This window comes from Symphalangus syndactylus, chromosome 12 (assembly GCF_028878055.3).
Source record: "Symphalangus syndactylus isolate Jambi chromosome 12, NHGRI_mSymSyn1-v2.1_pri, whole genome shotgun sequence".
NCBI lineage: Eukaryota > Metazoa > Chordata > Mammalia > Primates > Hylobatidae > Symphalangus > Symphalangus syndactylus.
In genome coordinates this window covers 123,538,904-123,553,239 of record NC_072441.2, presented here as the reverse complement: position 1 = coordinate 123,553,239, position 14,336 = coordinate 123,538,904, and the positions used below count along the sequence as shown (strand labels likewise).

General features: G+C 40.3%; 3 protein-coding genes across 9 annotated transcripts in view; 2 read left to right on the top strand and 1 right to left on the bottom strand.

Annotated features, from left to right (window-relative positions):
• RALGPS2 (Ral GEF with PH domain and SH3 binding motif 2) overlaps positions 1–5,549 on the bottom strand; it is a 204,961-nt gene extending 199,412 nt beyond the window's left edge. For 2 of the 7 annotated variants that reach the window (XM_055254606.2, XM_063627490.1), the window contains exon 1: positions 5,246–5,477. The gene's annotated coding sequence lies outside the window, so the exon portion shown is untranslated. Of the gene's footprint in view, positions 1–5,245 lie in introns of all 7 variants that reach the window. The other 5 variants (XM_063627489.1, XM_063627488.1, XM_055254607.2 and 2 more) reach the window with 4 other exon arrangements.
• LOC129468830 (uncharacterized) lies at positions 4,458–5,235 on the top strand. Its single transcript, XM_055254611.2, is given in 3 exon segments — positions 4,458–4,851; positions 4,854–5,189; positions 5,192–5,235. Coding segments are annotated over 3 exon segments (774 nt in total).
• Positions 5,275–8,248, top strand: LOC134734569 (uncharacterized). The gene has a single exon (XM_063627567.1). The coding sequence runs from the start codon at positions 5,275–5,277 to the stop codon at positions 5,851–5,853; it is 579 nt and encodes a 192-aa protein (XP_063483637.1). The 3' UTR covers positions 5,854–8,248.
• The last annotated feature ends 6,088 nt before the right edge of the window (positions 8,249–14,336 follow it).

Sequence of the window (14,336 nt, the reverse complement as noted above, 5' to 3'; positions counted from 1 at the left end):
GAAGGCTAATCCTTCTGCCTGTATAAGATCAGGTGTCAGCAAACCACAGTCCCACACTGCTTATGCTTGCTTTCATTTGACAACAGCAAAGCTGAGTAGCAGTAATGGATTGTATTGCCCAAAATGCCTAAAATACTACCTAACCTTCAAAGAAAAAGTCTGCTGACCTCTAAACTAGATCATATCTCCTCTCCATATAATCATGGACACTGCTGGTTAAAAGCGCCCACTAAATTCAGTGTAGAACAAATAAAGTAAAATCCATACAAGATACATAAAATATCAGAGACATAGCAGATATACTGAAGACAAAAGATCTTAGGGCCAGGTCACATATGACGGATAAAGATTTTGAATGGCATTAAGACTTTTCAACAATCACTTCAAACTAGAAAATCAGGCCAGGCACAGTGGCTCACACCTGTAATCCCAGCACTCTGAGAGGCTGAGGTAGGCAGATCACTTGAGGTCAGGAGTTTGAGACTAGTCTGGCCAACATGGTGAAATGCCATCTCTACTAAAAATACAAAAATTAGCCGGGTGTGGTGGCGCACGCTTGTAATCCCAGCTACTTAGGAAGCTGAGGCAGGAGGATCACTTGAACCCAAGAGGTGGAGGGTGCACTGAGCCTAGATTGCGCCACTGCACTTCAGCCTGGGCGACAGAGCAATACTCCGTCTCAAAAAATAAATAAATAAATAAATAATAAAATTAAAAAACAAACAGTAAAAGTACGTAATTTTTAAATATGTAAATAGAAGAAACACCTATGGTTGCTCTGAGAGCAGGACACAGGAGGGAAAGTCATAAAGAGATGAGGCAGAGGACCAGAGTTTTAATTACAGGTTACCTGAGTACCCGGCTTGGGGCCAGAAAAATTCAGATTTCAAATTTTGCTGAATTTCAGATTTTGTCAGATTTTGGAAGACTTGCATTGCCAGTTGGGCATCCCAAATCCAAATATTTAAAACTCAAAACGCTCCAATGAACATTTTCTTTGAGAGTCATGCTGGCACTCAAAAAGTTTAATATTTTGGAGCATTTTGGATTTCAGATTTTCAGATTTGGGATGCTTAACCTGTATAACCCTTGTAGTACAATTTTCTTTTTAACTGCACAGCTGTATAAATCAAATATTAATTTTTTTAAAAAAGGAACAAAACCGGGGTCCTTTGATCACTTAATAACAATTAATACCCCACAAATATGTGAGCATCACTATGTGTCAGATACTTTTCTAGGTGCTAGGAAGAGAACAGTGGACAAAATAAGCCCTTGCCCTCATGAAGCTTACAATCAGAGAGGGAGGCAGATAAAAAGCTAATGTATGTTTTAATGTCAGATAAAGCAATGATGTAGAAATAAATAAATAAAGCAAGGCAAAGGCACACAGTATGATGGGGATGCTATTTAATAGGGTTTTCAGAAAACACTTCTGCCAGAACAATAAAAGGAAATCAAACTAAAGAAAATCTGTTCTGAAAAAAAAAAGGTCATGTAAGTGAAGTAACAGAAAACTATCAATTAAATTCAAGATGAGAGATTCAAGTCTTTCACACTCCAAAGCAATGTATTATTCAAAAGCCAGTACCAAAAGTTTCTCTGTAATGAAATAAACTGCCAAGCCTCCTCAAGCTAAGTCATATGAACACTGCTATATCCATATAACTGTATGTATATATAGATCCTTCCCATATCCCTAACTAGCTACTTAGTAAAGTGACTATGTAAGTTTATATTCAAACTTTTTTCTTTCCATAGAATAGGTAAATGTAACACATTTTAAATTCCAGTGTTTTATTTCTATTATGTAGTTAAAAGTTTTCCTAAATCAAAAGCTCAAGACATTAAACCAAAAAAGATTCCAGATTAATTCCACGTTACTAAAATTTATCACACACAATCTTTATTCTCTCACTAAAAAGGAATCAATAGGAAATTTAAGACACAGTTAAAGAAACAATTTATAGGATAATGCAATACATTCATTTTCCTCTCCAAGGAACTTCACTCAGGCTGGGGTAGTTTCAAGCTATTTGAATTATCCTGTGTTGAAAATTAACTTAAAAAAAAAGTATTCATATTAAAGTGACAATTTTATTCCAAATACAGTCGTTACACAATAAATATCTCATATTCAAAAAATGGATACACTTCAATGTAGTATCTTATTCTCAAGCCGTGTATCATTAAAATTAAAAGTAAACCCAAACTATGTGTCTATTTTACATAGCAAAAAAAAAAAAAAAAAAGCATACTTTCGGAGAAAATAAATGGGTTTAAAGTTTAACTCACAAAAGAAAACAAATTTGATTAAATAAATTTCAATTAATAGTTTGGTTTAAGGTTTAAAAGTTATTTAAAATTTTCTGGAAAAGCAGATCGTCAAGGAATTGGTTCACTCACAGTCAGCCAGAAATAAAAAGGTGATATTTTAAAATTTTAGACCAAAAAAGAAATTTAGATTCCCTTATAAATAAGTGCCAAGAGAGAATATTTTCAGCAAACATTCATTTAACTACATAAACCAAAAGAATAAGGCTGTCTAACCACATGTAAACTATGCATCATCTGACTTCAGGTAGAATGTTTATCTGTGGTATACTTGGTAACCAGAAACCCAAAGTATATAAACATAGGCATATTTTAAAAACAATTGTCTCAATGTTTTTGTTCTCTAGGCAATAATTCCCACAATTCTCAGAAAGAAAAAAACAATATCCTTAACCAAAAAGTTATCAGAGGAGTTTCTACTTCTTAAACTTTTAAACTAACATATTTGCCCATTTATCATTTAAGCTCCATCAGGGCACAGACCTGTCTCTTCCCCTGTTGTGTCCCCAACCTCCAGGGAACTAACTGGCACCAAGTAGGTACCCAATAAACATGTGCAGAATGAACTGAGCCTCTGGAAAAAGCATAAGTGTTTTAAGTTGCAACAGGACAATTTCACCTATATATCCATCATTCACTACACTCAACTCTAATGACGTAATAAAAAGACTCGTACCAGGTATTTAAAAACACACACAAAAATATATTACTCACATATGTATCTGACTCACAAAGCCAGTTTTTCAGTTATATTTTCTCTCAGGAAAATTTGTTGTATTCTTTCCAGTATTACAAATAAATATTAGAAAAGCATGTTGTGTTCTGACAATGCAAGCGTTATCTTCAAATTTACGTTGCAATCTGAAAAACTTTAGGCAAACTAAACAGTATTTCCAGAGTCCTGCCTCAAAGTATTACTAAAAGCCAAATTCCTTAATTCAATGAAAAGTGAAATAACGCACAGTAGCGCATGCCTGTAGTCCCAGCTCCTTGGGAGCCTGACGCGGGAGGATCGCTTGAGCTCAGAGTTTGAGACAAGCCTGAGCCAAATAAGGAAAATCTATGTTAAAAGGAAAAAAAAAAAAAAAAATGGAATATAATGGAAAAAATGCACATCTTACCGTTTAAAAATTATGCTGAATTTTAAAAAGAAAAAATGAACTAGGCTTAAAATACACTGAAATTGTTTATCCCAAATGGCATTAATGCCCTTACATTTTGATATTTAGATCTGCCTAAAAAGACCTTTGAAGCTACATGATAAACTTCATGCCTACAAAGCTTGAGTTAGAGGTTATCTTTGTTAAAATAATACTGTTTGGATGCTCAGTTTTGGAAGTTTCCCCATAATTCTAAAGTAATATACTTAACCGTAAGAGTAATACACTTATGTGTACGATTCTATAGCACTTGTTCTGTAGCACTTGTACAAGCATAATGATCTTGAGTGGAACAGGTTTTATAATGAGCAAGCTATGATCTGTCTAACAGCAATACTCTGCAAACACGGGCTGAAAAGTTTCCTAAAATTCTGATGGTCATCTTCAAAGAAACTTGAACAGGAATGGATCTAATGGTGGATACAGAAAAATACCCAAGTCAACTTATGAACACTGGTAAGAAAACAAGGCTCTCTATAGCAACTAATTGTTGAGGAAGTGTTGGGGGAAAAAAAATCCAGGGAGCATAAACGATAAAGCTCAATTAACTGCTGCCTGTGTGTTTCCACTTTATGGTCTTAAATACATAGTAGGCATTAGATATTTCTTTTAGAGTTTTTTTTTTTTTTAACAGAAATTGAGTATTTCAATTGCCCCTCCTCCACAGCTAACATCAGTGCCCTTTCTTCCTCCTCCCTTACCCCTCCCAACTCAAACAAATTAACATTTGTACTAGGTACCTCCTATCAGCTCGCAGCTTCTTCCCAAACACGCCCACGTACACTGAAACTGGCCTGCGTCTACACAACACACAGCTACAGGAAAAGAGCTTCGAGGGGGGGAGCTGGGGCGGTGGGGGGGAGGTAATAATTCGCTCCGCACAGGTTTACGGCTATTTTCCAGAAATTAGCTCCTCGCTCTTGGCTCGCGTTTCTCCCAAATCACCTCAAAAGCACGGTGTTTATGAGCCTACCTAATCCGATACTGCAGTGGAATTCCGGATAGTTGCAGACAGATCTCCCGGCTTTGCAAGTGTGTGATGAGATACGTTCGAAATCTCCTTTTTTTTTTTCTAGAGCCCGGTTCCAGGCTGTAGAGCAAGCCGACCTGGGGCTGCGGCCCCTGCCCCACACCCGGCCCGCGCGCCTGGCCCGAGCCCAGCGCAGGACGCAGCCCCTCCAGGGTCGGGGCTGCCGGGGGCCGTTCGGGCTGCGGGCCGCTCTGCAACAGGTCACCCTGACCGCGAGTCCGCGGGTTCGCGGGCGGCCAACTCTGCGGCCAGGCTTCTGGGCGCAGCCACCGGGGCCAGGGGAGGGGGTGTGGCCCGGCTTCTGCTGGTCCTGGCTTAGAGGTCCGGGATCGGCTCACCTGAAGGGAGGCTGAGGGGCAGCTGGGCGCCAGAACAGCGCGGGCGGAGGCTGGGGGCTTCCGCCACCCAAGAGGGAGAGCGAGGCGGGTTCAAGGGGTTGCAGCGCCCCCGGCTTCAGGACGGCGCCCCCGAGCGGGGACCACACGGCCGCTCCGACTCCGAGAACCCGCGGCCGAGGGAGGCGCGCCCCCCAGCGCCCTTCTCCCTCAGCCCCAGCTCCGCAGCCCCCTCCCTGCACGCAGGGCGAGCAGCCCCGGGGCCCGCGGCCGGGAGAGCCACACTCCGCAGCGCCGCCGCCGCCATTCCCCGCGCCGCCCGGGGGGCGCCGCGCACCCACCGTTCCTCCCTCCCCCGCACCGCCCCGCGGCCTGAGCCCACCGACCTGTGCAGCCGCGGCCGTCGCCTCAGAGGATGGAAAGACGACGCCGGCCTCACGCTTCACCGCCACGGCCGCTGCCGCCGCCTAGAGTAGCACTCGCCGACCCGAACAGTCACTGTCTCTCATTCAGCGCCCGCAGCAGCCGCCGCCGCCGCCGCCGCCGCCGCTGCCGCTCGGGGGAGGAGAGTGAGCTGGAACCACCCCGTCCGCGCCAGGGGTGGGGGAAGAGAGCAGACCTGGCGGGGGCGCGCGCCAAGCGGGCGGGGCGGAGCCGCGCGCGCGCGCACCAACGGAGCGCGCTCGCGGGGGCCCTGAGAGCTGCAGCCGTCAGGGTCTTAACCTCGCGCTTCCCGCCCGCAGCTTTTCGGCCCCGCGGAGCCCAACTGCCGCCGGTAATCGGTGCCCGCAGCGCGCGCAGCCATCCGCAACCCCACTACCCGGCGCCTGCTGAAAGGAGGGGCTCTCACCGGCCAAACAACGGGGCGGGAAGGGGTGGGAGGATGGACAGGTGGGGCGTCCGCCACCGCCTGGCCACCCGCTCCCGGCACGCGGCCCTCTGTGAAATCCGCCGTGATGTCTGTGGCCTTCAGTACCCGGCTGTTCACCTTTAAGGCCAGAGAACAAAGTCTGGAAGCACTTGGACCCTAAATCAACTATCCAGCCCAAGCCAGCGGTGTTTTTAGAAGTCACTGCGGACAAATGAGGGGGCTCCAAATGTGGAGGGTCACCCCACTGCCGTAGATAAGGTCATAAATTATGATGATCAGTATCCTCACATTAAGATTCGGGAAGTGTTAGAAGTAGGCCTTTGTAGATGTTACGCAGGGTACTACCCTTGACTTAAGGAGCAAATGACAGAAATTGGGCGGAAAGGTGTTTCAGAGAGTGTACTAAATGGGTGGCCTACTTAAAACTAGCACCATTTGATGCAGTGTGACTGTTAACGGAAGGTTTAAAGTGAGCCGCCTTTGTATTTGCTGTCATTAGACCATTTGGAAATGGATAATATGTGATGATCTGCAGTTCTTTCTCTAGGCAATGTGCAGTAGAATGTGGAAAGAATACTATGTACCAGCATTACGTGTAAAACATGAAAGGAACGATAATTCACTATTCCCATTTGGTTTCTTTCCTCCCTTTAATAACCGCTAAACAGAACTGATTAATCTTGAACGTTGAAGAATGCTAATTATTTCCTCCTTTGATTGCCTTGTGTCATAGCCCTTTTACTCCAGTTGGGGAAGCTAGAATGCCCTTCAACCCCCTTCTCTCAAATAGGGTTACTTCTTTAAAGCACCCCAACGCAAAGTTAAGTCAAAAACAAAAACAGCGAGGATAGGCAACAAAGTTCATAGTGTTTCATTTTTATTCCATTTTACTTTCAAAGAAAGTCTTGAATCATGACGAAATCACTAGAAGAAGTAGAGCAATCAAAAGAAGAAAAAAGGCGTTTCCCCCCCAATATTTCAAATGACAAGAGTCCAAAAAAGAAAAGAAAAAGGAAGGTGATCGGTAAAAAGGAGGGAAGTGCATTATGTATACAGAAAGTTTTCCCATAGATGTTAGTTGCTTCAAGTCCCAAATAAACAACAACAAACTGAATTAGCACTTGGAGGAAAAGCCCCTCCCAGTTATTGAGTTGGGTAAATGTTTAGTCTTTTTAAAGTGTTACTAAGAGATTAAGGAAAATGTCGTTGGCTATATGCCAACAATAATACATACAACATACATACCATTATCACACATAATTAACTGCTCTTAAGAAATAGGAAAACTGAGGAACGGAACTCTATGTTGTGTTAATGTCATACAATTACTTGAAACTTGAATTAGGGTTTCATAAATATAAATGAGCCAGGGTCCCTACATCTGCCAGTAATTTTCGCAGCTTATTGTAAAAGCAGTGAAGTTTTCACTTGGACTTTGAAAAGAAAAAACCATATGACTCATGAGCAAGGCCATGGATACACTAAATTCTTATGCCTACTGAATTTGGGTTTGAATAATTACCCCAAATCTGTTTCTCACATTGATAACTTATAAAACAATACTTTTATTAACCTTAAGAGTTGTGTTAAGTTCAAATTTGTAAACTTGGTAAGATTAAGAATTTGTATATAGGCCAGGCGTGGTGGCTCACACCTGTAATCCCAACACTTTGGGAGGCTGAGGCAGGCGGATCACCTGAGGTCAGGAGTTCGAGACCAGCCTGACCAACATGGTGAAGCTGGTCGCTACTAAAAATACAAAAAAATTAGCCGGGTGTGGTGGTGGGTGCCTGTAATTCCAGCTACTCAGGAGGCTGAGGCAGGGGAATCACTTGAACCCGGGAGGCAGAGGTTGCAGTGAGCCAAGATCGCGCCACTGCACTCCAGCCTGGGCGACAGAGGGAGATCCTATCTCAAAAGAAAAAAAGAATTTGTATATAAAAATATAGAAAAAAGTTTGTCCTCAATATCTTTTATAAAATAAGTGTCCCTTCCCATTCATTGATAAATGAAAGCAGTGGCTTTTTACACTAAATTTTCTTTACCAGAGCACTTTTATCACAATTCTGTATGTTGCTTTATGGATTCCAATTGCTTTTGCCAAAATACAAGAAATATGCAAAGTCTTAGTATAACAAAAAGTACTAATGTATAAAATAGAAATGCCATTATATGAAATAGAAATCAATAAGAATTCAATATGCTTAAAAGTCATTTCAGAGGAATCACCATTATGTAATAGTTTTATTACTATCCATCAAAATTATTTCCAAGGGGCAAGCCAAGGAACTAATTTAGATATAGAACAAACAGTTCAAAGAGACCACCACTGCAGTAAACCAATCAACAAGCAACACAATCCATTACAGCTGTCAAAACAAAATCAAACTGGCATGGTAAGAAAGCTTATTTTTTCAGTAATACCTAATTCTATTACAACCAAAAGAATTTCAGTAATAACATATACCTTTGTTATTTCTCTAACCTTTAATCTCTTTTTTCAAATGTATATAGTGGCTGGACATTTTGAAGAAATTTGTTGGTTGTGTTTACGATGTCACAATTTAAAATAAAGGCAAAGTTAGAATTCCCAGAATTCACCTTGAGGGAAAGGACGCATAAGGGAACTTCCAAGGGCTAGACAGACATTCTCCAGAAAACTGACACTATGGTACAAGGAGAGCCTGCCGTAATTCCCAATCAAGAGAGATATGTCACAAGTCTCCAGATACCAAAACAAAGATAATCAACAGTCCGTTCAAATCTGAGCACCGTATTAATTTTACAGTTTCCATTTACAGTTAAGCTGCATTTCAAAGGGGCAACTCTATGTAGGGTGTTGAGCAGCAGGGATTTATTTGCTTAATGATGGTTAATGTTTTCCTAGACTAATTCTTCAGAAGGCCGGAAAGTATATAAATGTTTGCATACACTAATGCTTTCCAATATTAATTTTAAAGATAGTTTTAGTAGGGCGGGCACAGTGGCTCATGCCTGTAATCCCAGCACTTTGGTAGGCCAAGGCTGGCAGATCACGAGGTCAGGAGATCGAGACCATCCTGGCTAACATGGTGAAACCCCGTCTCTACTAAAAATACAAAAAAAGAAAAATTAACTGGGCGTGGTGGTGGGCACCTGTAGTCCCAGTTACTCGGGAGGCTGAGGCAGGAGAATCGCTTGAACCTATAAGGCGGAGCTTGCAGTGAGCCAAGATCGTGCCACTGCACTCCAGCCTAGGCGACAGAGCAAGACTCCATCTCAAAAAAAAAAAAAAAAAGATAGTTTTAGTAATAACTTGTTTATCTGACAGTATTAGGAAAGGGGGCAGTAAGGGATTGGATATAATTAGATATTCTAAATAACTGAGATTTTCATCTTGAAGTACTAGAAACAATTTAATTTAAACCACTTTTATTTATTTTTCCTGAAATATCACCAACTCTGTCTTATACTAATAAAACACAGTACAGTTGTCTTGGTATCCACAGGAACTTCCAGGATACCCAAATCCATGGATGTTCAAGTCCCTGATATAAAATGGCAGGGTAGGTCACGCATGTAATCCCAGCACTTTGGGAGGCCGAGGTGGGCGGATCACGAGGTCAAGAGATCAAGACCATCCTGGCCAACATGGTGAAACTCCGTCTCTACTAAAAATACAAAAATTAGCTGGGCGTGGTGGTGGGCACCTGTAGTCCCAGCTACTGGGGAGGCTGAGACAGGAGACTTGCTTGAACCCGGGAGGCAGAGGTTGCAGTGAGCTGAGATCGCGCCACTGCACTCCAGCCTGGCAACAGAGCGAGACTCCGTCTCAAAAAAATAAATAAATAAAATGGCAGAGTATTTGCATATAACCTATGCACATCCTCCCGTATTCTTCAAATAATCTTTAGATTACTTATAATCTCTGATACAATGTAAATGCTATGTAAATAGTTAAACCATATTTTTAAATCTATATCTTTTTTTATTGTTGCATTGTTATTTTTAATTTTTTTTCCCTAATATTTTCCATCTATGGATGTGGAACCCATTGACATGGAAGGCCAACTGTATAGCTGAACCTATTTCTGATAGCCTAGAGGTATCTCAGGAATAGGTAAAGATAGAAAACAAAAGCTGTAGTACCAAGATATCCTCAGGAGCCAACAAGTACTGTACTTAGTACTCTTCACCATACAGTAAGTAATCACAGCCTTCTATGTTCCTGCATTCTTCTGAGTCTAATGGATTTGGTGGCCCTCATAATTGATCTTTCTGCTGTGCCTTCTTGTTGCTGCCCCTGCTGCTACAGGCTAGCTCTGCACACACATTTCACACACACACACCTCCCCTTGAATTGTCTTATCATGTTAGAGTGGGCTGGGAAACTAAATAACCAATGTTTAAAAATGCATATAAGGCTGGGCACAGTGGCTCACGCCTGTAATCCCAGCACTTTGGGAGGCCAAGGTGGGCGGATCACCTGAGGTCAGGAGTTTGAGACCAGCCTGGCCAACATGATGAAACCCTGTCTCTACTAAAAATACAAAAAATTAGCTGGGCGAGGTGATGGGTGCCTGTAATCCCAGCTACTCGGGAGGCTGATGCAGGAGAATCAGTTGAACCCTAGAGGCGGAGGTTGCAGTGAGCCGAAATCTTGCCACTGCACTCTAGCCTGGGCAACAAGAGCAAAACTCTGTCTCAAAATAAATAAATAAGCATATAAAGAAAAGGCTAAAACAACTCTGATATTTTGGGGGCATTTACTTAGTGTAAAGACCTTTCACTTGCTTTGATATTTTCCTCTATATTTTGGATCATTACATTTACCAGACAACTTTTTTTCCAGATAAGTGAATTATTACTGTATTCTACTTCCTTTATAACATTTTTAGGCATTATTCTTTATATTTAATGATAGGAAAGGATTTTGTTTGAGTGTTCATCTCTATAGTTTTTTTTTATATATCCTGCATGTTAAAATAGGTTAGAAATTTTTTAAAAACACAGGAATTCATAAATGCATACCAATAATTAATTGATAAAACAAATGGAGAAAAAGGAAATACTCTTGCCTATGGTAGAGTGTTGAGAGATTGTTGAAGTTAGAAAATCATCATTTTGCAAACAGGGCAAAGATTGGGTAAGGCAAAAACCATCTTGTATCTAAACATAGGAAGAAATGTTGATGAGGAACAAGATATTTGCATGATCTTAGAGTATTTTTCCATAGACTTCTTATTAGTTGCAAGGAAAAGAGTAATTATACACTGGATAAATTGGACAAAACCCTCACCAGGTGATCAAAATTAACATCACAATTGAGGGACAGACGGACATCATTTGCCTCCAGATGTGATTCCCCGAAGACACTGCATCTAATGAGGAAATGAGGAATCTAATGAGGAAATACCAGACAAATCCCAAGTGAGGAACGTTTTGTTTTGTTTTTTAAAAGAGGTAGGGGTGCTGTATCCTTCAAAGATGCCACTGTCATAAAAGACAAAGGCTGTGAAAATATTCCAGCTGAAGAGCCATGACAACTAAATGTAATGTGAGATACTAGACTGGATTCTTTCCTGGAGGAGGAAAAAAATGCTATATTGGACATTATTCGGTTAATTGGAAAACTGATGGTAGATTGATTAGATAAAAATATTTCATCAATGTTAAAGTCACTGAAATCGGTAACTGTGCTGTGGTTATGTCTCTGTTCTTAGACAATATATACTAAAGTATTTCAGAATAAAGGGCCAAGACGTAGGTATGGTTCTGAAAAAAAAAATACACACATATATAGTGAGAGAGAAAACAGAAATGATAAAAAGGTAAAATGTTAATAACAATAATAGGCAGCCCTGGGTAAAGAGTAGATATTATTTGCAGTCTTTCTATAATTTTGAAATTAGTTCAAAATAGAACGGTTTATTTAAGGTTACAATTTTAAAGAAGCAGGAGCAGCAGAAGTAAGCAATCCATAGACTGTAACATCAGAGTAATTTTAAATGACCACCTTACTGCAGGATCCCATATGCTTTCTGAAGTTGTTGACTGCCTCCATGAAATTGTCTCATCTTTCAGGTTAAAATTAGAGAGACAAGATGTCTTATAATTGAAAAGGCATCTTATTCACCTTTTCATTTTATAAATGAGGGAACTGAGGCTCAGAGATTCAAGAGACTTGCTCAAAGTCCCTTAACCAGTTATGACAGAGGACAATCTTGATTCTACTTCTATCTCTACAACTGCTAAGCTGCTACTGCCAGTTTCTATCACTTTCTCTCTTCTCTCCTTCCTGACTCTGAGTTTCCTAATAGCTTTGTATTGTCTTCTTTCTATGATTATACAAGGAACCTATATGCGGCCTTACTCTTTGAACTATCACTGCTCCATTGGTAATTGTTACCCAGGCTTCTGTAGCACATCTCTCATTGCCCCCGTGATGTCTACATTAGGACATTTCATCATCAGTTCAACCTCTACAGGTTCAAACTGAAAAAAACCATAGAAGAAAAAATTGTAACGGCTAAGAAAACCTATTCATCCTTACCAATAATCGAAGAAATGCACATTAAAACAAGATTTGTTTTGCCTAATAGCTTGCCCAATTAATAAGATTTGTAATATTTTGTTGTAGCAAGGATGTGGTCCACAGACTCTTTCATACCCTGTGTGTGTAAATAAGCATATCTCTTTCATGTAAAATTTGCCAAAATCAATGAAAAACATAAATGTACGTAGACTTTGACCCAGCAATTTCACACATAGGTATCTGTCTTACAAAAATACTGTGATACTACTGTTCAAAGAGATATACAAGACTGTTCATTAAGCATTGTAATAGCAAAAATTGGAATATTATATGTCCATCAATAGGTAAGTCAGTAAATACAAAATCACAGTATTTTTTTACAATGAAAAGACGGCTCTATATGAACCAATATTGGAAAAAAAAAGTTGAAGAGAAATATGCATACTATAATTTCATTTCCTTTTATGTACATAGAAATCAGCCTAGAAAGCTATACAACAGATTATCACAAGATAATAGAATTGGGGGATGGAGAAGAGAACTTTCATTTTCTACTTTATATATTTCCATTGTTTGTTGTTGTTGGAGGGTTTTTTTTGCTAGAAGCATGTATATCTTCTATAAAAACAACAGAGGTGTTGCTTTCTTTTTAAACTGAAAATATTTAATTCCTTAATCAGCATCCCCTGCAACATCACTGTTTCCACTATTACTTTTCTCTCTCAGGCTTTACAATGATCTTTAAGTCTTTTTCTCTCCTTCATCATGTATCCATTTAGTCCTCATTCTTCTAAAAAATTGTATTGCAATTATTAGCCCCAACGACATATGTAGAAAGGTAATTCCAACTGATCTCTTAGATTTAGCTACTCCCCACACCTTTCTTTTCACACACCTTTTCCTACACCACTATTTTCATTGTGTCACATGTCTTCCTCATCCCCCTCACTTCCCAATTCAAAAATCCCTAGCTGTTGCTTTTGATTTAGTAAGGTGATATCTAGGGACTACCATAACCTCAGTCTCCCTTACTAATTCACTTCATCACCACTCTACACACCAGCCAAACCATTCTTTTATGTATTCAATAAGCAAACACTTATTCTCTGATTACCAAATACCCCCCTACGCCTCTCATTTCATTGCAGTGCACCTTTTCCCTACCCTTTGTCTCTGTCTGTTCTAAGAGTTTCTTTAGGATCTGACTTAAGACCCACCTCTACTCCTTCCAAGAGGATGTGCTGATTGGTATGTCTATTTCACACTGACGTCTCCCTTCTCCAAACTCTTGTTGAGGTTTTCATTGGCATCCTCTCTCACTTTGGCAATTTATTATATAATGCCTTACAGTTTTCTCAAAGTGTGAACTTCTCATATCCCGCAACAGACTGTAAATTCCTGGAGAGCATGATCCCTGATTTTTTCCCTGGATTCATTTTTGCTGAGCATTTATAATAGACAATGCATTAAATGCCCCACCTATGTCACCTTATTTAGTTCTCACAGCAACCTTGTAGATATTTTTGCCACATTTTGGTAGTGGGACAAGGTTAAATGACTTGTTCAAGGTCATGCTGCTAGGAAATGGCAAAGTTAGTTATCAGATCCCAGCAGACAGATTCCATGCTGTATTGCCTCCCTATAAAACTGTGTTTCCCATGCATTCATCAGTTAACAACACAGTGTCACAGACGTCAATGAGGCTTGAAAGATACTTATTGAATATAATATGCTTTGTGCTAACAATCAGCAATCCAACATGTGCTACCCGGTACATGTCTAATACAGGTTTAGTATTTTCTATAATTTAGTCCTGTTATAGAAACTTATTCAAGAGCTCCACAGAATAAAACTAGTTTCAAAATCTGAATACTTTTAGAATAATGGGAAAGTTAAATTGAAAAAAAAATGGCATTAGGTCCAATTCCTCATTTTGTCCACCCAAGTGTATTAAAAATGTATGTTTCAGGAGATAATTTTCTACCATGATAGCACAATAATAAAGTTGGTTATCACATTACAGATGGGAAAGGCTTACTGCATAACCACTGAGTCTACTTTCCTGGAGAGATGCAATTCTATCTGTGGTTTC

Bases quoted from the DNA above. Each gene is read 5' to 3' on its own strand.
- LOC134734569 (XM_063627567.1), top strand. From the start codon at position 5,275: ATGGAAAGACGACGCCGGCCTCACGCTTCACCGCCACGGCCGCTGCCG.